General features: G+C 40.0%; 2 protein-coding genes across 2 annotated transcripts in view; one reads left to right on the top strand and one right to left on the bottom strand.

Moving 5' to 3' along the window:
- Positions 1-2,971: 2,971 nt before the first annotated feature.
- SsRbeta (signal sequence receptor beta) lies at positions 2,972-12,072 on the bottom strand. The gene is made up of 5 exons (XM_045765510.2): positions 11,914-12,072; positions 9,790-9,994; positions 9,043-9,208; positions 6,508-6,591; positions 2,972-3,414 (listed from the first exon to the last, which is right to left on the bottom strand). Coding segments are annotated over exons 1-5 (579 nt in total). The 5' UTR covers positions 11,915-12,072; the 3' UTR covers positions 2,972-3,291.
- A 6,366-nt stretch (positions 12,073-18,438) lies between these two features.
- rad50 (DNA repair protein rad50) overlaps positions 18,439-24,277 on the top strand; it is a 78,380-nt gene continuing 72,541 nt past the window's right edge. Inside the window, exons 1-3 of the mRNA XM_045765509.2 lie at positions 18,439-18,594; positions 20,313-20,462; positions 21,873-21,977. Of these exons, the coding sequence (XP_045621465.1) occupies positions 20,340-20,462; positions 21,873-21,977 (228 nt within the window). The 5' untranslated portion in view covers positions 18,439-18,594; positions 20,313-20,339. The remainder of the gene's footprint in view (positions 18,595-20,312; positions 20,463-21,872; positions 21,978-24,277) is intronic.

The raw sequence follows: 24,277 nt of genomic DNA, 5'->3' as shown, positions 1-24,277 counted from the left end.
AGCCTTTACGAACCTGTGTAAGGAATCATTCAGAATCTTGTATACCACATATGTAAGACCCATCCTGGAGTATGCAGCCCCAGCATGGAGCCCGTACCTTGTCAAGCACAAGATGAAGCTGGAAAAAGTTCAAAGGTATGCCACTAGACTAGTCCCAGAACTAAGAGGCATGAGTTACGAGGAAAGGCTGCGGGAAATGCACCTTACGACACTGGAAGACAAGACAAGAGTAAGGGGAGACATGATCACAACCAACTTTTCATTATTCTTTCTTCTTTTTTATGTTCACTGTGCATGTTTGATTTGTATTAATTTTATAGGTGGTGCTGTGGTTTCTGTTCTAGGTTCAGGATTGCACCATCGGTCCAGGTGTCGTCTTATAGTAATGTTTATTTCTGTGTTGCTATGTCCGTTGTTCACCAACACCCGAGTTATTCTTTAAAACTCCCTACTCACGTTGCTCCATTCAGAGCAGTAGGTAATGGCACGACGAATACAAGCATTGAGAATACTGTACTGCCAGTGTATCTTTGGGTGGCACTCACTCCTACCATTTAGGCATAATCCTATGTTTGTAGGCTTAATATATACCCTGGTGCTTAGTGTGTTTCCAGTTTTTGTTATTAGCACATCCAGGAATGGCAGATTGTTATTTTCACTATTTTCATGGGTAAATTGGTGTACTGACTAAATGGCTTCTTTTTAGATCAATTCTTCTGGGTCTTTTACTATGACGAATGTCATTACATAACGGCAGTATATAATTCTTTTTTGCCTACTACTGAAGACTATCTTCGATGGTTCCCACATAAAAATTAGCTAATAACACTCCTAATGGGAAGCCCATTCCTACTCCGTCTATTTGTAGATACGTTACCATGCGGACTGATGAGAGGAGCTTTTGTACATGCCTCAAGAAAGCTCTTCAGGTGTGGCTCAGGTATGTCTAATTTGGGGGTGCTCTCGTCTCTATACTCTGTCCAGAATGATTTCTATGGTGATGTCGACCAGGACGTTGGTAAATAGGGATTCGACGTCTAGTGAAGTAGCAATTCCATTGGGCTGTATAGTTTTGATTAATTCTAGGAAATCTGCCGATTGTAGACTATAGTTGCTTGAAATGTATAGAGTTAGGAGTTCGTTAAGTCTTTTTGTCAGGTGGTAGGTTAGAGTTGGCATTTGGTTGATTACTGGGCATAGTGGGTTACCTGGTTTCTCTCTTTAACATTGCTATAGGCATATCCTAAGCCATAGTCGCCTTGGAGTTTAGCAAAATGAACACTACCTTTCTCTGCGTTGATTGCAGTAATAGTTTTCTTCACTTTGCATTTAAGGTCTTCCATCTCGTATTATTTAGCCATGATAGTATTACAGAAGAGCCTGACTGTGATAAAGACTGTGTACAATGTTCAGATATCATTGAATAAATGCTGTTGATGTTCATAGCCCTAGCCACGGCACTGCCATTATTTCGTCTATCTAAAATTCTTCGAACGACTTGTGTTCCTGTACAAAATAAACATGTGGAAAATTATTCTATTTACATGATTTAGTGACCAGGATTCTGATAATAGCAGGATTGTGGCAAAAATTAGCAATGTGCAGTGTGGTGAGAGGAGTATTGTTGATGTGGGAGGGAGGGAGAAAGCATCTGCTGTGAGACTGTCATGCAGTGGCCACTATGCTGTTTAGACACCATACCATGTTAGTTATACAGTTATGGTGAATAAAACAGATACTTATGCATAATGTGTAAATAGTGTAATACCACCACAAACAGTATGGTTGGGGCCTTGAACCAGTGATGGAGGCAGCCATCAGCTGTGTGTGTACCAACCCTTCTCATTGTCTGAACTCACCATGCCAGCTTAGTTGTTATGGTGAACAAAACATGTAGATACTTTATATATAATGTGTGTAAATAGTGTAATAAAAACAATAACAGTATGGTAGGAGAGAGAATGTTGGGGAGTGGGTGTTGAAGGAGGGAGGGAGTCAGCCAGCAGTGTTACGGCCACTCTTGTTATTTTGGGCTCTCCATACTAAGTGGTTCATTATGGTGAACACATATGTAGATAGGTATATACAGTGTGTGTATACAGTACATCAAAAACACTGATCGTATAATATAATATGTCACACATATGAGCCCCACAATTTTGAGCATAGCGATGTTCCAGACAATGAACTACTGTATATAAATTGCACACTTTAATATTATTACATAAAAAAACCCAGAGAAGAAAAGATGGATGAGAAAAAATTGTGGAACATTATATTCACGAAAACTGTCACCCCACGGGATGGCAGGGCCTAGTGACCTTGACTCTCCATCGCTCATAATTTACTCAACTTCCCAGTTCCATCACGGCTAAAGTATGTCGCATACAATTTTTTTTTTAGTTTCCGGTGATCAGAGACTACATTTTAACAATATTAGAGAAAAGAATTTCAGAAAGAATTTATTTTTGGCACACCATGTGGGTGTAATTTTAATGCAGAGCAGTGCAGTGGTTAAGGCATGGCAATTAACTACGAATCTGCAACACAATTACCTCAGTTCAAGTACTTATGTCAGTAATTAGTATATACATCAACATATTAACAAATGCCAAGCTGGACAGAATGCCTTGACTGGCTAGTCGAAAGGCAAGATTTAAAGTTATGAAATGGATGTAGCCTTTCAAAACGATTTTGCCACTATTGTTTATACTTGCAGGCATTTGCTTCTACAGCTGACTTGTACAGCATGAGGAATACATCTAGTGAGGTTTACAGTACTTATTTTGTATCTTTAGGGAAATTCCTTATCAACTCTACTTTCAGAAATTAGTCCCACGAGAAGATAACCAAGAAATTAGACATTTTAAATTAACTGGGCATTTAGTTCCACCATACAAAGAATGAAAACCAATATAGTACTATTAATCTGTTAGTAAATTCCCCATAAAGGTAAGGAAGTAAAAAAATATTGTACATTACTTTTATTTATTTCATTATAAAACAATATTCAAACTTACATAAACAAATTCACCAGTCCATTCTTTACATAGTTTACATGCATACAAATATCCCAAAGTGATTTTTTACATCTTTTACACTCGTACAAATGTGACAGGCAAGGATCCCAGAGTGAGCGTGGTCTAACATCAGGAATGCATGATCTAAATTTGTAATAAATTGCCCAAGTTTGATTGAGAAACTGCATCATTTAGGCCTTCAGATTTGTCCAGATCTAAAGAACAATTTTATATTAAATGTCACTGATTAATAGAGAAGGCAATATGAGAATTAATCCGATTTCCCTTTCTTCGTGCGGGGAACAGTTGAATATTTGGACTTAATATTGTACCACATCATGAAAGGAACTAGAAGAGCAGGGATCATCAGTAGAGCAAAGATCATCCAATCAAACTGGAAAAGTAACATTAGTATTATTTTTGTATCCCATTTCTTAGGATGAGATGGCATCAGCCCAATACAAATGTTTATAAATACAGGGAAATATAAAAACCCAGCATTTTATGTAATGAAACAACAACTTCTGGTAGAGCCCTTGTGGCTTTCTTTAGCTATCTCACTGAGTTAATATGACAATGTGACAACACAACACTGTCAACACAAGTGACATAATATGACTCCATACAATGTGACTCCATACAAGTCACACCAGTCATGGGAGTTCTGTTTGGCTTACTGGAGACCAAAGCAATTGACATTCCGGCACTTCATCAGGAACGCATCTAGACGGTCAGTGGAGCTTCACACACTGCTGGATTCATGAAACTAAGCTGCTAAACTGCCAAGCAACTCTCCAAATTATTAAAATCAAAACAATTACCTTAGCAGCCCATCCTCCAAAGACCAAAAGTCCATTCCATACACCCACTAACCCCCCCCCCCCATTTATGAATGAAAAACGGTTTACACACGACTCGACTAATGACATCCAAACACTTCCGGAACAAGTGCTTCGCTGACGAATTTTGTTCGAATCACAACGCTGTAAATGCTTCACTGATGTACTACAAATAATCGCCAACAGAACCTAAATGCCTTATCTAAATAAGTACAATATAGTAATATAAAATATCGATTTATATTTGAGAAAATTCCCGTTTCGAATGAACAGCATGTTAAAACTTATGAATGCATCATTGGAGTTGACCGCTGGATGGAATGGACTTAGTCTGAGGATGGGTTGAACTCGGTACAGATTGCCGCTACCAGGCAGCCTTGAGCTCGGGCCTCCATCAGGGAGCCACTTTTTTTTAGAGCAGATAAAAACACCCCAATAAACCGATGGATCAGGAAGAGAGGGAGGAAGGGCTACCAGGACCCTACCAGTCATTTCATTACATTCAACACTGGGTTTCTGGGGAAGCCACTTGGTGGCTCCCTGTAACTAAATAACCAGAGAACAATAGAGGTACTTACTTGAGAGGTGACATGCAAGAATTTGAAAGATAAATGGCTGGGAAACATGTCCCAGGATAACACAAGACTAACGACGATATCTAAGTACAATGAAAAATTAATTACCTGGTCGTCATGATTATTAGACTGACAAAACCCGAGCCCAAATATTCAGCCAAATCTGCACACAGAAATAACACCCTAAACAAGACCAGAAGGTATGACAGGACATCCAAAATATTCCCAAGTGAAAAAAACAGTGGTACAATAGGCATGTTCAGAGAAATAATATTAAAGACCCAAGACTTTTCAACACTACACATTCTTTGGTTATAAACTGGCCAATCTCTGACAGTGTTCAAAAGAAAAAGGTAACTCCATTAAAAAATAATTGATCAAACCAAGCTGTGATTTGTTATGCTGCAAGCAGCTGCAGTGAACAGCCTGGTTGACCAGACAACCAACAAGAAGGCCTGTGGCCTTCATTGTCCCTGTGGCCCGGTCATAGACCAGGCCACAGCATCGGATAGGTTGCTTGCATCTCTATCATTGCATTATCCCTCAGTTTCAGTTAATAGCTGTTCTTATCAGTTTTTTTTTAAATTTAGATAAAATCCATTTCTTAACATATTGGGATGAAAATTTAATGATGCTGATGTCAAATAATGAGAGATTTGTATGACATTTTCAAGTAATTTTCATATTATTCAAATATTTTTTTTGGTTTCCTGGCCCCTTAACATACACACCCATTGGATTCTTTCTCCACTTAATATACTTTAAATAACATTTACCATTCTCCCATGAATGTAGAAGTTTACCATCTTAGAACTACTGGACTGCCATTTAGCCTATGCTCCCTACTACTTTCTTGTGCACTAATAATATTTAGTCCCCTTTTGTACCAACCATGTACATCATGGTAATTTCCTTTCCTACCTTCAGACTAATATAAACTTTAACACAGTATAATATACAATCTTGGCAAACTCTCTGCTCCCCATACATTTCTCCTATTTACATTCCTTACAGTATTCTCTAACACCACAAATACACCAGTCTATCCCATTTTTATTTCTAAAATTCAGTCATGCTCTATTAAGCCACACCAGCAACTACTCACAGCCATACTAAATGTTACATACTACTGCATCTTCAGGCTCCTATTATTTTTTTTCATACTCGTTTCTGTTGCACCAGCCACTTCACTTCCCCTACTTCCGATACTCTACTTCAGCACAACTTCCTCATCAATTACAGGGCACAAAATTCTCAGAGGAATTGACAGGGTTATCTCGAGATGATTTCGGGGCTTTAGTGTCCCCGCGGCCCGGTCCTCGACCAGGCCTCCACCCCCCAGGAAGCAGCCCGTGACAGCTGACTAACACCCAGGTACCTATTTTACTTCTAGGTAACAGGGGCATTGGGTGAAAGAAACCCTACCCATTGTTTCTCGCCGGCGCCCGGGATCAAACCTGGGACCACAAGATCACAAGTCCAGCGTGCTGTCCGCTCGGCCGACCGGCTCCCATAGATAGATAAAGATAAACTGTTTAACACGGATGGTACAAGAACAAGGGGACACAGGTGGAAGCCGAGTACCCAAATGAGCCACAGACACATTAGAAAGAACTTTCAGTGTCAGTAGTTAACAGGTGGAATGCATTAGGCAGTGATGTGGTGGAGGCTGACTCCATACACAGTTTCAAATGTAGATATGATAGAGCCCAGTAGGCTCAGGAATCTGTACATCAGTTGATTGACAGTTGAGGGGCGGGACCAAAGAGCCAGAGCTCAACCCCCGCAAGCACAATTAGGAGAGTACAGGCATTTAGGTTGATCAGCCATATAGATGACTTCAACTTTACTCATATTTCATGCAAAATTTTATTTTCTTAACCATCATTACTTCAAGGGTGCATTCACTTTTACCAGCCTTCTATATATTAATATTTAAATAATCTACATATTGTATACAATGTATCTTATTTTCACACAAAGTTCTTCATCTGTATTTAATACCTAGTTAAATTTACAGTTGTCATAGACTCGAATATTTAAACTTAAAAGATTTACAAAGTGATTACTTACAACATGAGGTGAAAACTTCCTGTCATAGTCACGGAAAGCAATGATTCCTCCCTCACCAGGCTCCGAGGTATATCCAATCTGGATCTATAACAAGCAGAAAATTTGTCATGCACAAATATATTTACAAAAGGTGACATATAAACATTTCTTAATTCTATGCTTCCAAACAGACATTAGGTACAGTGACACCAAGGCTTATGAATGTCCCTCTTTACAAACTTTTCGGGTTATGAGCCCAATTTTTTCGTAAAATCCGAATCGGGTTACGAACTTCGCCTCGGGCAATGTACTTAGTTTGTTGATACGCGTATGGCTGACCTAGCATGTGGTGGCACGGCAACTGTGCCTCTGTTTACTAGTGCCTCTTGCCTAGCACTTAAGCTTAAGGGCTCCCTACCTCAGGTGGGGTGAAGGATGTTCCCCGAGCACGGGGGGGGGGGGGGGGGAATAGTAGGCGACATATTTTGGGTGCAATAGACCGAGGAAGTCTGGCAAAAAGTGGGCGTTGACAGAGTGGTCGTCAGAGCCGGTCAGCGTCACCCGAGCTGACAGGTGAGAGTTGCCACAAAGATGATATTACCTAATTATTTCAATGTGATTTTTTTCTTAGTTTTTTGCAGTATTATTCAATAGTGTGTAGTGTGATATATTTATATAATAAAAGAGGTGAATCATCGCTATGCTCAAAAGTATGGCGTGCATATTAGTGATTCAATTATTATGTTCATAAAACAATAAACAAATAGTTTTGCTGTTATTACACACTATACACAGGTTATATATAAGTATCTGCATGTTTTGATCACCATAACGAACCACCAAGTTGGTATTATGAGGCTTAAAGCAACGAGGCGTGACCGCCACACACTAGCCAGCCACTCGTTGCCGCCACCGTCACCCAAATGGTTCCTCCCAACAATCCTTTTGCTGTTATTACACGAATACACACATTATATAGAAGTATGTGTGTGTTCACCATAGAGAACCACTGAGCTGGTATGGTGAATGCAGATAATAACAGGTGGCCACACAGTCAGTAGACGATGCTATCTCCCTCCGTCCCTCAGCATCACTCCTCCCACAGTGCTAATTATCACAACAATGCTGCTATTATCACAATCCTGGTCATTATCAGTCAGGGGTCCTCTGTAATATTGTCATCGCAAAATAATAGCAGTTATATATTTATTTTGACATTTTTCGGCGATGCTGTGGCCACAAGCTGAACAGCAATGCTGTTCGCTCATGCTGTGCGCGCCAGCCTTGGTTGCTCCAACAGTACTGTGCCTTTCACACCGGAGAATATTGCCCACGATTTTTAAAAATGGCTTCTGTTTACAAGAGCCCTGAGGAAGCTAATGTGAACCCCATGTAGCCTCGGGCCATTTGAATCGTGCCTGGCACCCTATGGCATATATATATACGCCATGCGCAGTTTAAGGGCTAGTGACAATCACGATTGAATTAAACAAATCCACAAGGGCTTTGATGAGGGTTCGAACTTATGCCTGGGATGATCCCAGACGCTGCCTTAGTTGACTAGGCCACAACATGGAAAAAGAGGGGGTTCCATTGACTTCACACAGATCCTGCAGCCTCTCCAAGACAAACCAGGGTTTTACACAATTCCCCCCATGCACTCAGGCTCTGCCAACAAGCTGTTCTACCTCTTCGCCCTCACTTCAATACGCACAGAAATCACAATAGCATGATGCATCAAATGAATACACAAATCCTTGTGGATTTGTTCATTTGATGCATCACGCTATTGTGATTTCTGTGTGCACGCTTGAATTCTTTGTAAAGAATTTTAGTATTTTTCATATTTTTAGGTATTTGAACATCCTAGTTATTATTATACATCTTGCCATGGGTCCCAAGAAAGCCCAAGACTAGCTAGGCAGTACAACAAATCTGTCAACAATATGCACTAATTGCCAAGAAAAATGACATTATGAGTGCTAAAGTAGCAATTTATATTATATTCATACTTAGTATGAATATAATGATTAAGTTTGGCTAGCCGTAAGATGAATTATGTATACCAGTACTGTACACAAGTAAAGGTTATTATAGTAATGTAATTTGATCATGCATAGGATCCGGTGTAAAGTTTAATACTACCTTGTGTTACCATGTGTTTATTTCAGGGATCAACATCCCTGTGGCCCAGTCACAGCCTGATGTATGAGTCACAGTCTGGATGATCAGGTACAGTATTAAAATGTGCTCAATGTCCAAATTATAAAAGTTCCAAATGTAAATTGAAATCCAGAATTCTTACCCATCCCCAGTTTCACTTACTATCATTGACATTTTGTACCTGTACCTGGATCGTACCTGAGAATTCTTTACTTCCCAAGCACGGCCTGGGACCAGGCTCGACTTGTGAGAGCTTGGTCTGACAGACTGTTGCTTGGAGCGACCCACAGGGCCACATATCCACAACAGCCTGGCTGGTCTGGGTGTTTTGTTCTGTAATACAGCATTTTCACTTCTATATTTGTCTAATAAATGCATATTTCTTTACTGTACCTCTACTGAATCTTCAGATGGCTGGTAAGACACCTCAGCTGCTGTGAAGTTGAAATAACCATACTTCTTGGGCTTCACAACAACAGTATGAGACACATTAGCATTAGGAGCAATCCGATCAAACTTCACTTGTAATTGACCACCAGCAATATCAAAATCTTCGGTACTGTGGAAAAATTACAATATTTTAAAATTTATATTAACTTTACAAAAATTTTAGTTCATACTGTGCTATAAAAATATACAAAGATGTTAAAAAACACAGCTGCTTTATGCCAAAGTTGCTGGGGTTAGGAATATTAAACTGAGCACAATAGGCTAGCTGTTTGTAGTTAATTTTACCAAATCAGTCACCAGCAGGCTAGTAACTTTTGTTTACACTAGAGGAAAGATCTTAAAAGGAATAATATAAATTTGTGGTGGAAGTGTTACATAAAGCATCAGGGTTTCTATAAGAGAGAATTGGTTTGAAAGTACTGTAACTAAACATCTAAAAACATGCAAAATGAAACAAATGCACAGGTAAATATTTAAGTGCACTAAAATGAAGAAAGAAAGTTCAGCCATAACTGTACTGATCAAATTTTTAAAGTTATATAATACAGGATAACTATTTAAAGTGCAGTCATTTCAAACATTAATACACTGCTGTCAAATTTTAATATAAACTGCTAAATAACTAATGCTTTATCTTAACCTTGTCATCATGAATCTTGTGATTTTACAAATCATGGGGAAAATATTTACCTAAAACCAGCATCCGTGAGCTGAACGTTGATTGCAGCAGCCTGCCCAACATTATGAACCGAATACTGCACAACAATGTCCCTCCCTTCCACCAAGTATAAATTATGGACCCGTTTAGCAGCTAATAATCTTGCTCTCTCTTCTCCTTCACCGTCAGAGGAGACGCATCCCACAAAAGCCAGCGCCAAAATTGCATAGTATAACACTGCAAGAAAAATGCCCATCAATCAATTCCTCACATACAATGTACAGTATAATTTTTTCTAAACATTGTACTGCACTTCAAATATTTTAATTAATGTATCTTGATATTAAAGACTATAAATATTAAATACTAAAATTCATGCAGCAAGATGTTGCAACTATTACTGGGATTCTAAAATGTTTAAGCTTGTATACTGATCACAGGTTTCACTGCACGGCAAAAATAAACGAGCAAGTATGTAAAAGGATTTAATTATAATTCATGTTATCAATACTGTACATTATACACAAATTTGCCTGCATCACAAAACATAGCCACTTTAAATATTTATGTACAGTACTGTACTGTATTTAACCCTTAAACAGTGGTTATCGTCATATGTTGATTCACAAGGTAATGCAGTTATGGTCACAAGACGATTAAATCTGCAACTGTCGACTGCAACAGTCTCTTGCTTGCCTCACTTGCCTCTAAATCCCTCACCAATCCATGAGCATTTTATTATAACCAATACTTATGAGTTACACCAGTGGCAAACAATATTCAGATTCAGATTCAGATTCAGATGTTTATTCAGGTAAGGTATATACATACAAGTGATGTTACATTAATGGATTGATATATAGATAGAGCTAGTACATACAATGCCTAAAGCCACTATTACGCAATGCGTTTCGGGCAAGAAAAACATTAATATCTAGAACTTAATACTAATTGAGCATAAAGAATAAAAGATGTTGAGAACAAATACAAATAAAGATAAAAAAAAAAGGGGGAACATGACTGAAAAAGCAGCACAAATACAATAGGTTGACAAACAGTGTTGATTAAAAAAAAAGAAAAAAAAAGAAAATAACAGACATGGGTTGACAATAGAGGAGTGAGGTAGATTACAGGGAATTTATTAGGTAGTGTTTAGTTTTTATCTTAAACTGGTTGAGAGAGGTACAGTCTTTAACATGGTTGGGAAGGTCATTCCACATTCTGGGCCCCTTGATTTGCAGAGCATTTCTAGTTTGATTAAGACGTACTCTAGGAATATCAAAACTGTATTTATTTCTGGTGTGGTGCTCATGGGTTCTGTTACAACCTTCTATGAAGCTTTTAAGATCAGGATTGGCATTATAGTTTAGCGTTTTATATATGTATAATACACATGAGAGAATGTGCAGTGACTTAATATCTAACATATTAAGAGATTTGAGTAGGGGTACCGAGTGATGTCTGGGGCCAGAGTTGGATATTGTTCTAATAGCGGCTTTGTGTTGGGTAATTAGAGGACGTAAGTGATTTTGGGTAGTAGAACCCCAAGCACAAATACCATAGTTGAGATAAGGATAGATAAGGGAGTAATAGAGAGTCACCAGAGCAGGGCGTGGTACATAATATCTGATCTTAGAAAGAATGCCCACAGTTTTTGAAACTTTTTTTGATATATTTAGAATGTGTCCCTGGAAATTCAGCTTGTGGTCAATGAGAATGCCAAGGAATTTGCCATCTAATTTGTTACAAATTTGGGTATTGTTTATTTTGAGATTTATAAGACTAGAGGATTTACTGCCAAACAGAATATAGAAGGTTTTGTCAATGTTAAGGGTGAGTTTGTTGGCAGTTAGCTAGTTTGTTAGGCAGTAATATAGGCTCACTAGTTACTTATTAACACGAACATTTACAAGTCAAGGCTGAACACCTTACCATTTCCTGTACATTCGAAATGTTCCCAAAGCGAACGGTAGGTGGTAGAAATACACAAGAGCAGCATTTCACCAACAAACCGAAATGGTAGACACAAATATACATTACTTTCTCCGTAATCCAGAAATAATTTACTTTATCAAGGCTAAAACTCGCTAGGTATCTTAAAACTACCATTGCAGCACCACTTTTCAGAGCCTATCCCCACTAAACAAGTGACTTACTGGTGATGGGGTGTAGGGAGCAGTGTGTAGTGAGTGAGAGGGCAGCCGGAGAGTAGTGAGGAGCGAGCGTGAGGGACCGGTGCTGCCACCTGAGGCTGCCACCACTCACGCACAGTTGTCACTCTCTGGCACCCGGCGCGATGGTTCTCTTACCATAACAAATACCTCTGCCAACTCATTTATAATATATATTACTTTTAACGTTCCAGTAAACGTTATAAATATAATACAATTAAATAAATATTTACAAATTTCATATTTTGCACTGCCTTATATTAATATATAATAAATTTTGCCCGAAACCTGAATTTACCTGACACTAGGCCACACATCTATGGTTCATCCAATAAAATCAGCAGATTTCTAGATGTTACTACTGCTTGGCTTAGACTCGGTTACAAGTATCTCTGGGAATTTTCATTATCTGCTGATGTAGACCTGACCAAATGTAAACTGTGTCAACAAAATTATTAAAATTTTGATAAATATTGATAAAAATAAAATATTGATAATATTGATAAAAATGAGTTCTCTGTTGGGTTGTTTGTGGACCTGCGTAAAGCTTTTGACACTGTCAACCACCAAAACCTTCTTCTTAAATTACATCATTATGGAGTCAGAGGACACTCCCTACAATACCTCAAATCCTACCTTACTGACAGGCTCCAATATGTTTCTGTGAATAATACAATTTCTCCCACCCTACCCATCAACATTGGTGTTCCCCAGGGCAGCATACTTGGCCCTCTCCTCTTTCTCATCTACATTAATGACCTTCCAAATGCCTCCCAACACCTCAAACCAATTCTATTTGCTGACGACACAACCTTCATTTACTCCAGTCCTGATCCCCTTGCTCTAAATGCCACAGTAAATGCTGAGCTAAATAAAGTCCATCTGTGGCTAACTGCCAACAAACTCACCCTTAACATTGACAAAACCTTTTATATTCTGTTTGGCAATAAATCCTCTAATCAAATAAATCTCAAAATAAACAATACCCAAATTTGTAACAAATTAGATGGCAAATTCCTTGGCATTCTCATTGACCACAAGCTTAATTTCCAGGGACACATTCTAAACATATCAAAAAAAGTTTCAAAAACTGTGGGCATTCTTTCTAAGATCAGATATTATGTACCACGCCCTGCCCTGGTGACTCTCTATTACTCCCTTATCTATCCATATCTCAACTATGGTATTTGTGCTTGGGGCTCTACTACCCAAAATCACTTACGTCCTCTAATTACTCAACACAAAGCTGCTATTAGGACAATATCCAATTCTGGCCCCAGACATCACTCGGTACCCCTACTTAAATCTCTGAATATGTTAGACATTAAGTCACTGCACATTCTCTCATGTGTATTATACATATATAACACGCTAAACTATAATGCCAATCCTGATCTCAAAAGCTTCATAGAAGGTTGTATCAGAACCCATGAGCATCACACCAGAAATAAATACAGTTTTGATATTCCTAGAGTACGACTTAATCAAACTATAAATGCTCTACAAATCAAGGGGCCCAGAATGTGGAATGACCTTCCCAACCATGTTAAAGACTGTACCTCTCTCAACCAGTTTAAGTTAAAAGCGAAGCTATACCTAATAAACTGTCAACCATATTTAATAAATCAATAGAGTCAGGCAGAGTGCCAGAGTTTTGGAAAGTTGCTAATGTGATACCAGTTTTTAAGAAAGGAGATAGATCACTTGCGTCTAACTATCGACCAATTAGCCTAACGTCTATTGTGGGAAAGTTACTCGAATCTATAATAGCAAATAAAATTCGTCTTCATCTTGAAAAACATAAATTAATAATTGAGTCGCAACATGGTTTTATAAATGGCCGTTCATGTTTAACAAATTTGTTATCTTTTTATTCTAGCATTGTTGAGGCAGTTGATAGTGGTAAGGATTGCGATGTTGTATACCTTGACTTTAGCAAAGCTTTTGATACAGTGCCACATGAAAGACTGATTAAAAAAATAGAGTCTCATGGTATTGGGGGTGCTATATTAAGCTGGATTAGGGCATGGCTATACCAAAGGAAACAGAGAGTTAGTATAAATGGAATCAAGTCAGAGTGGGAAAATGTTGTAAGTGGAGTGCCTCAAGGCTCTGTCCTGGGACCTCTGTTGTTTATAATATATATAAATGATTTAGATTCAGGTTTGAGTAGCAACATTTGCAAATTTGCCGATGATACGAAAATCGGTAGGGAAATTAATTCGGAGGAGGACTCACTATCACTTCAAGTTGATCTAGATAGGGTTTTGAAATGGTCAAAGGATTGGCAGATGCAGTTTAATGCTGATAAATGTAAAGTTCTGAGGTTAGGTAATGATGATAGAGTTACAAGATACGAGCTAGATGGTGTTGTGATTGCGAAGTCGGATTGCGAAAGGGATCTGGGAGTTATGATTAGTAAGAATTTAAAACAAAAGGATCAATGCATAAATGTTCGTAATAAGGCAAATCGGACACTTGGATTTATTAATCGCAGCGTTAGTAACAAGACACCTGGTGTGGTTCTCAAGCTATATCTTGCTCTAGTTAGGCCCCATTTAGATTATGCAGTTCAGTTTTGGTCGCCATATTATAGAATGGATATAAATTCACTTGAACGTGTCCAGCGTAGGATGACTAAGTTAATTCCCCAAATTAGAAATCTTTCATATGAAGAAAGATTAACAAAGCTTAAGTTGCATTCACTGGAAAGGCGAAGAGTTAGGGGTGACATGATAGAGGTTTACAAGTGGATGAATGGACATAACCGGGGGGATATTAATAGGGTATTAAAAGTATCAACACAGGACAGAACACGAAACAATGGATATAAATTGGATAAGTTTAGATTTAGGAAAGACTTGGGTAAATACTGGTTCAGTAACAGGGTTGTTGATTTGTGGAACCAATTGCCGCGTAACATTGTGGAGGTGGGGTCCCTCGATTGTTTCAAGCACGGGTTGGACAAGTATATGAGTGGGATTGGGTGGTTATAGAATAGGAGCTGCCTCGTATGGGCCAATAGGCCTTCTGCAGTTACCTTTGTTCTTATGTTCTTATGTTCTTATGTAATAAATTCCCTGTAACCTACCTTACCCTTCTATTGTCAACCAATGTCTGTTTTTTTCTTTAAAGAGCGCTGTTTGTCGACATAATTGTATTTGTGCTGCTTCTTCATCTATGTTTTCATTTCTTGTTTTCATTCTACTCATTATGCTCAATTAGTATAAAGCTTGTCATTTAAGTTTATCATGCCCGAAACGCTTTGCGTAATAGTGGCTTTAGGCATTGTATGTACTAGCTATACCTATAAGTTAAACAATCCTTGTAAATATTTATTGTATGTATGTACCTTACCTAAATAAAATTGTATTGTATTCGCACACCCTCCGTCACTATGTGATGGAGTGCGAAAAGATACGTGAATTCAGAGACAATTCTATAACCAATGTTCCAACGATGTGTAAATATTTCATTCAAAATGATCTGCTACCAGAAACTTTAACCAAATATCCCCAGTTTGCTAACTGTAGGTGGTAACTGAGTGATTGTAACCTATCCACCGCTGCCCACTGGATGGGGGGCGGTGTGCAGGACAAACATATCAATTGTGACACTAGCTCTCCACATATGTCAGTTGCTTAATTTAGAAACTGTACTTGTGGTCGATCTCGAACCCATTGTTGATGTGACGACTTATACTGAATTTTGTAAGTAGCTCACCAAGATTGTAACTGACTTAGCTAAATGAATTGTGGGGTTCAGTCCCTGAGCCCATTATGTGCCTCTGTAACCCTTTCCACTACCGCCCACAAGATGGGTATGGGGTGCATGATAAATGAACTAAACTAACTAACGAGGCCACTGTACGAGTAAACATTATACTCGCTCCAACCTCTCATTACATTTATGACAAACTCAATTAGCACTAATTGCGAAGCTATAATCTTTTCCCTAATTACAGGTAACATTTTTTCCATCCTATGGGAGGAAGCTGAGGTGTAGTCCAATAATATAAGCATCGAGAAGCAAGTAGCCAACCCGATCACGCAGGGTGCAGTCGCACCTCCACAGATCTACAGTATCATCTACTGATACTGGTTATGGCTCAAAAGGGCCACCACTTACGGACTATTCATGCCCGTGCCACCTTTTGGATGGCTTAATCTTCATCAATCAATCAATCAGTAGCCAACCCACGGGGGAGACATCTCCCGTCACGCAGGGTGCAGTCGCCCCTCCACAGATCTCCAGTATCAGCTCTTGATATTGGTAATGGCTCAAAAGGGCGACCACTTACGGGCTATTCATGCCCGTGCCACCTTTTGGGTGGCTTAATCTTCATCAATAAATCAGTAGCCAACCACCATAGCCCGTGCTACTTGCCCCGCTCCTGTGCCAGGTAAGTTACGGGGTTGCAATCATAGCCCGTGCTACTTGGAACTTATTTCGAGTAGCTGAATCTATAACAACAAGTAGCCAACAGTACAATTTCCACAGTGATTCAGGTAACTTCAGTACAGATGCTTCGGATTCACCACATCTCTTCAACCTCAAAACTGTAGCACTCGGCGTGTATAGTTCTTACCGACCGAAGACGCTACGCTGCCGACTCAAGCACCTTCCTTGCGCATGTAGAACAGGACCTACAGCTTGCGTTTCCGACTTTTCGACGCCACCAAGACAATTCAGCTCTAACATTGATTCCCTCGTTGTCCTAACTACGTGCCTACATTACCTCCTATGGTTCTGGTGCCTGAGCCTATCCGCCCCGGATCTAAATGCTCCACTAGACCCAGGGCGTAACAATCGTGCACATACTTTTCTACTGCTACACCCGAGCTTGTCCACACACTGCCTGCATCTTTTGGTACCGGACTACATTGTAACACTCAGCAACACTGTAACGCTTGCTTTAAAGATTGTAAGACTAAACATATTGTATCCTAGACGATACTGATTAATACTAATATGTGTTCAGTAACACTTCCTACTAGTTGCACTTGGTAACACTGTAAAAATTGATAACGGTAAAGCCTTGAGAGTATAAGTTATTGAACACTGGTTATTTATATTTAACGTAACATTAACTGACATAGGGTGTACCACTGATGGTGACCCCCGCCGGAACCACAGGTATCCTTCCAACGAAACGCTACACAGGGAACAAATTAATTAACTACGCTGCCACAATCCTGCCTGACCATTAGCTGTATCAAACAATGAGGCAAGAAACACTGCTTGACTTTGAGAGTCCTTTCTTTTAACTGTCATTAATTACGGGCCGGTTGTTGACAAAACTATACCCAGAGGAGTTTGAAAGGTTCCATGTAATTGAAACCCATGGAAAGTTTAACATGAGTTTATTGAGAACAAAATGTGATATTCCACAACTATAAGCCCCTACTCTAACACGCAAATGTTCAGAAATCTACATGGACAATATCAAAGATCACACATGCTCGTAAAGAGGGAATTGATTACCAACTTGGACTGCCCTTGAGCAGCCTGAGGGCAGTAATATTCCGGTAACATCAACTAAATTTCGGAGACTTGAGGCAAAGTGAAATTCATACCAGTTACTCCATCTATCATCATTCTATCATGCAGGAAGTACCGCACGTCTATGGGTCATCCAGTAAGGTTAGCAGACTTCTAGATGTTACCACTGCTAGGCTTAGGCTCGGCTACACGTACCTCTGCGAATTTAGAGATACTGTAACACCATCAATAGTGTCCAAGAAATGTGTAAGTACTTCATTCATAATGATGTGCTGCCCGAAATCTTAGCGAAGTTTTCTGTGGTTGGAAGAAAACGCGCACAGAGTGGGAGACTTGTTTATTTAATAATTAATTATAATAATTAATTAATTATAATAATAAACATTAATTATGACGAAGCATAATAATTAATTATGATGAAGCATAATAACTAGTTATGGCGACTAAAATAGATAGTTTAAGTGGATAATAATTAATTATGTGACTAATAAAAATTAGTGAATAACAATTAATTAAAGAATGATTATCCTGAAATAATAATAGAGAATATAGACATTATAAAGATAGTATATAACTCAATTACAATTAATCGTTACATCTATAATTAGTAACTGAAAGTTGCATTATTTGCATCAGTCACTTAACAAAAAATTGGGCTACTCTTATTACAAATTAAATTTGCAGTCTCCGTGGTGTAGTGGTAAGACACTCGCCTGGCGTTCCGCGAGCGCTATGTCATGGGTTCGTATCCTGGCCGGGGAGGATTTAATGGGCGCAATTCCTTAACTGTAGCCTCTGTTTAACGCAACAGTAAAATGTGTACTTGGATGAAAAAACGATTCTTCGCGGCAGGGGATCGTATTCCAGGGACCGTAGGATTAAGGACTTGCCCGAAACGCTACGCGTACTATTGGCTGTACAAGAATGTAACAACTCTTGTATATATCTCAAAAAAAAAAAAAAAAAAAATTCGCTACTTTTAGACCTTCAGCTCGCTACGTTCAGCAATTTGGATCTGGCAACCCTGGTTGTATCCGTGGAGGTGGCGGGAAGTGTGGAGTAACAACACCACCACTCACCATCACCAGCACTCACCATCACCATCACCATCCTCAATACTACTCTCTATGCTCTGGCTGGCCTGCAACACCTCGTTATTATTAGGTAATTATTTCACAAATATGGGATGGTTTTATAAGTCAAATATATTATAGTTAGTCACGATACCAGTGGGTATGATAACATTGTGCGTCTTGTTTAAGATGTAAACAGTAGTACCTGTATAGGCACTTTACAAAATGTTGACAGGCCATCCTCCTTAAATGAAAGTACCAATGATAACGATGTGGTTGATAGTACAAACGTAGAAATTAGACTTGTATTATTGAATCGGGACGAACCGGCAAAGTTTTTTTTTTTTTTTTTTATTTAAGGTTATAACGAAACCTAACCTAACTATACCCTTTGCCTGAAACGCTATGCGTGCTAGTGGCTTTACAAGAATGTAAATTCAACTTAATTTCTATGTTCACTGTTAACCCCCAATATACCTTCTTGTATATAAATAACTAAATACTTCCCTGTGGTGAAGTGATAAGACAATCGTCTGGTGATTAGTGAGCACTTTGGCCTGGGTTCGTATCCTGGCCGGGGAGGATTTACTGGGCTTCAATCCATAATTGTAGCCTCTGTTTACCCAATACTAAAATGGGTACCTGGTTATTAAACGATTTGGCGGGTCATATTCGAGGAAAAATTGGAATTAAGGACCTGCCCGCTATGTGTTCTATTGGCTGTACAGGAATGTAACAACTCTTGTATATATATATAAATAAATAAATACTAGGCCTAATACATGCAATTTGAGGGCTAATAGTAATAATAATTGTCGGGGGACACGCAGCCAGGGTGTATTTATACCCGTAAGGCTTTTAACGAGTCTTCCCACCCCCCCCCCCCCAAAAAAAAAAGGTCTAATCACTGACCCTGCCCAGGATGCAACCCCCACAAGCTAACTAGCTCCTGAGTACCTAGTTACTGTTAGGTGAACAGATCCTGAGGTGATAAGAAATGTAGCCAAACATTTGTGGTCCGCCTGAGATTCGATCTTTGAATTCTCAATTTTGAGCCTGGGACAAACCCGACTGTTCTTCCGGGAACCTTATAGTATGTACAGTACAATAGAGTACAAATGTGCTATACTAGGCCTAGGAATATTTAAGTTTGGTTTTATTTCCAGACTAAAATGAATAGTATAAAATTCAACTTTTGTATTTGATCATCATAAACGTGGTCAAATCAGTCAGGGGCATGCTTGATCAAATATGTTTTCTGTTTGTTTAAACTATATGTTAGGTTAGTATATATTAGCTGTAGCTTAGACTGTATCAGATTGGGTTGGGTTAGGTTAGGTTTGGTAATGTTAGGTTGGTTTTAAAATTGGTTAACTGTCTTCGGTACATTGTGACTTGTATCCCAATTTCTTGTACACTTCCGTAGTTCAGTTGGGCTTGTTCTCGGCTCGCAATTGAAAATTCTGGGTTTGAATCCCAGGTGGGACAGAAATAATTGGGCAGGTTTCTTCTCGCCTAATGGCTCTGTTCACTAGCAGTAAATAGGTACCGGGGAGGTAATCAGCTCTTTGTAGGGCTGCATCCTGGGGAGGGTTAGTAGTTCCGCGTTGAGAGGACCTCGATATAAGCCTAACATATGTACACAGGCTGCCTGTCCCCAACAAAATGAATCAAACATAATTTGAATATTGTCATTTTACCCCACTGGTAAGGTATGTAAATGACATCACATGCATAGTATCAGTTTGACTGTTAGCTACTTTAACCCTTCAGATTATTTAGGTGAAATAAATTTCATGTATCTTTCAGACTGAGTTAGCATCACCAATCACGCAAATGTCTCGAATTGAGAAGTTGGCCATCCAGGGCATACGAAGTTTTGGTCAAGATGAAGAAAGAAAAATTGCTTTCTTTTCTCCACTTACTCTCATCCTTGGCCAGAATGGTTGTGGAAAGACTGTAAGTTACGATTTACCTCTCACATAGTTATCGGGTAAGAGTTCAAGGATGTATGCATGCCTTAATATTCCATTAACTTGCACAAACATGGACATAATGCTCTTAAATTATCATATTGGCTCTAAATAACCACATGCCTTGACTACAGAAAGGCCATGATGTGAAAAGCTAATTGTATTTTAATAATTTTGATGGGATAATTGGAAGCATACAAATGTGTGTAAAAAAAAAAATAAAAATAAAAATAAAAAATGGGTGTGTAATGAGAGCTACACTTATTGTGTTCCATCTTCCTGTGCTCTTGCCATATGATACTCTGAAACTACTAATGATTTTGGCATCCACCACCACCTCACTTGTTCCAACCATCTACCACTCTTTGCAAATAAGAACTTTGTATTATTTTTTTCTGTGGTGAGTCCCGTCAGCTTCCTGGAGCTATTGGACTGATGTATGCTATATTAGTCTGAGGCTTCAGTTACATGGAGTTCTGCCTACTGAAATCATGCACCAGGACCTGGCTCCCTCAATGAGGCACAGGGAGCAATGGCCTATGAAAACTCCACTCTTTGAGAATATATTCATGTCTGACGATGTTGGCAGACATCATCATGTCTGCCAACGACTTCTTAATCCTTAATTAAGAAGCTTGGCTTTTCGGGTCCTATGTACAGTTTGGCAAAGGGAAGACTCACTCTTGAATATGCATCCCCCAGCATGGAACCCTTACCAGAAAAAGTACGAGGAGAAACTAGAAAAGGCCCAAAGATATGCAACGAGACTCGCTCCTGACATTATATAAGATTGTAAAGGAAATTGGCAAAGTAGACAAAGCAGCATTGTTCAAAGCTAGGAACAGCAGAATGAGGGGTCATAGATGGAAACTAGAAATGTAAATGAATCGGAGACACTTGAAAGAACTTTTTTTCAGTGTTAGAGCTGTCAATAAGTGGTATAGATTAAACACGGAAATCGTTGAAGTTAATTCAACTCAAAGTTTTAAATGTAAATGTTGTATGATAAAAGTGTGAGAATAGTCATTGCATCAATCTAGGATTATTTGGAAGCGTGGGGCTTGGAGCCTAGCTCAACCCTGCAAGTACATATAGGTGGCTCCGGGGCTTAACCAAAGAGAGATCTTTCATTACACTTTGGCTTCCTGTCCCCCGACGCAATGAATTAGTGTTTATTATTTTGATTACATTAATTTTTTTTTTTACCAAAAGCGGTCATATATATGCTATATGCTACATGGTTCACCGGTTAGACTAATTTTGCCTTGTGTTTATGCATTTGATTTTTAGATTTATTGTCATGTATAATCTTTTTATTTTAGCAATTTTTGCATTATTACAAAATTTTGTGTGCTTACTGCTTATATGTTTACCTGGAATGTATGCTTTCCTGCAGACAATAATCGAGTCATTGAAATATATATCAACGGGAGAAGTGCCACCAGGTTGTGGACGAGGAGGTTCCTTTGTCCATGACCCAAAATTGGCTAGGGAAACGTCGGTAAGTAGCTTCCTTTTTATTTGGTTCTCGAGTTATACAGAATAAGGCGAATTAATTTGTACTATGATGACCAAACCACACATCAGAAGTTGGAGAAACGGTGGCATTTTGGTCCGGCTTGGACCATTATAAAGTTGTATGTGAGGGAGAAAGGAATGTTTTGTTGTTGTTTTTAGATTTGGCTTCTCGGAACAAAAAGTTCCAAGTAGCACGGTCTATGGTGAGCCCTTAGGAAGGAACAGGCAATAGATAAGGAAAGAGTGAGAGGTGAGGAGCAGGTAAATTAAAAAGTTAATTCCTAGAAGGTAAGGTAAGGTGTAAGGTAAGGAGCAGGTAAGAGAAGAAATATTGATTTGCTTACCTTTTGGACAAGCCAAAATGTTGTCGTTTCTCCATCTTCTGATGTGTGGTTTGGTCATCATATCTTCAGCCATATTATTGACTCATCGTCTGCATAAGTTGTACTGTATTTGATACCTTAGTTTATTGCTTTTTCTGGGGGGAGCCCCTTCGGCTCCCCGGAGTTATACATGGCTGATATGGATACCCTAACTATTTTGCATCAGTCGATATGGGTGGAGTTCTAGGCCTACCGGGGACCACAAGCCAGAACCTGGCTCCCCCCTCATCTCAAGATAACCCCCCCCCTCCCCTCATAGAGGCACGAGGAGCAATGGCCCATACCCAGAAAGGTAAGCGCCACAAAACAAACCCCTATTCTGGTTAACAACGAAAATCGTCAAATGAGTGGACAGAACGCCTCCAAAGAAAAAAAACGAGAAACGAGCATGATGTCACACGAGCCGCGCCGCATGTCTGTACAGCCGCATGTCTGTACAGCCGCATGTCTGTACAGCCGCATGTCTGTACAGCCGCATGTCTGTACAGCCGCATGTCTGTACAGCTGCATGTCTGTACCCCCTTCCCCCTCCCAGGGAGGGGGAAGGGGAAACCCCAGACCCTCGCACTGGCAATTTTCGCCTCGGTTCCTTGGCTGATGGGATCATGCATAGTTGTGTGGCTCCAGTTCTGGCCTTCTCAGTGCCGTTCATTGTTTTCTATGCTGCTCTTACAGTGGTCGTGAGAGCTGAGAATAATATTCTCAGGTACTCGGGCTGCATGTGCTCAGGGTCACCTTCCCCGAGTGCCCTGTAAGTACTGCCCTAGGGGCTTGGGGTTCCCTTCCAAAAGTCACCTTGGGTCTACCTCTGTTGGCATTTCGCTGCTTGGCGTTTGGCCACCCCGAGTGTGTGTGGGGGGGTTTCCACCCTTGTTTGCCTTGGGGTAAATGATAGTTGTTGCACTGGTGGGGCGTGGGGTTCTGCATAGCTAGTTTTCACCTTAACAGCAGCTGGCTATGTTCTCTTCGCATTGGCATGGTCGAGGCATCATCCGGTATATCTGGCACCCTTCCCCGACTGCGAGGCTGTCGGGGTCGATGCCTTTCTGCAGGACCGGTTAGGGGTGGGGGTTCCTGTACCTCTTCCCCCCCCTGGTTCAGCTGTTGCTCCAGGTCTTGGCTCGCTTGGAGACTTACCAGGGACGAGTAGTCCTCTTGGCCTCTTGGTGGCTGGCCCAGCCGTGGTTTCAGGCGCTGCTTTCCCGGTGTCCGAACCCTGAGGTTTTTCTGCTACTCTGCCTCTTTCAGGAGCTCAGCCTGGTCCGATACAAGACTGGTTCGCTCTTCTCCTTGAGTCTTCGCGTTTGGTGTTTTTAACTCTGGTTTATCACCATCTCTTATGGTGCTCAGGTCGCCTCCTTGGTTTACTACCTGCGGGCTTCTTCTCGGCGGCAGTATGAAGTTTCCTGGCGGTCCTTTAGTTTCTTTTTGACTCTTCGTCATTGCTCTTCTCTTACGGTTCAGGTGGTGTTGTCCTTTCTCTCTTGGTTGTTCCAGGACCGTCATCTTATGCCTAATACTGTCGTCTCGTATCGTGCGGTGCTGGCGGAGCCACTGCAGCTTGCTTTCGGTATCGATGTTACTTCTGCACCGTTTCGCAAGCTGTCTCGTGCGTTATTTCACCTCAGGCCTGCTCATGCACCCCCTGAGCCGTCCTGGTCTTTGCACAGAGTGCTCTCCTATCTATCTTCTCCTTGGTTTGTTGTGGCTCCTTCGGTTCAGGATTGTTTGGCTAAGGCTCTTTTTTCTGTTGGCATTATCCTCTGGAGGTTGGGTGGCAAAGCTTCATGTTCTACTCCAGCGCAGAGGTTTTTGCTCTTTTGGTTGTGGTCATCAGTATGTTCATCTGCAGCTGTCTCCCTCTTTTCTGCCGAAGAATGAGACTGCTGCTTTCCGGAGG

This window comes from Procambarus clarkii, chromosome 17, assembly GCF_040958095.1.
Source record: "Procambarus clarkii isolate CNS0578487 chromosome 17, FALCON_Pclarkii_2.0, whole genome shotgun sequence".
Taxonomy (NCBI): Eukaryota; Metazoa; Arthropoda; class Malacostraca; order Decapoda; family Cambaridae; genus Procambarus; species Procambarus clarkii.
This window is presented reverse-complemented; position numbering and strand designations above follow the sequence as displayed.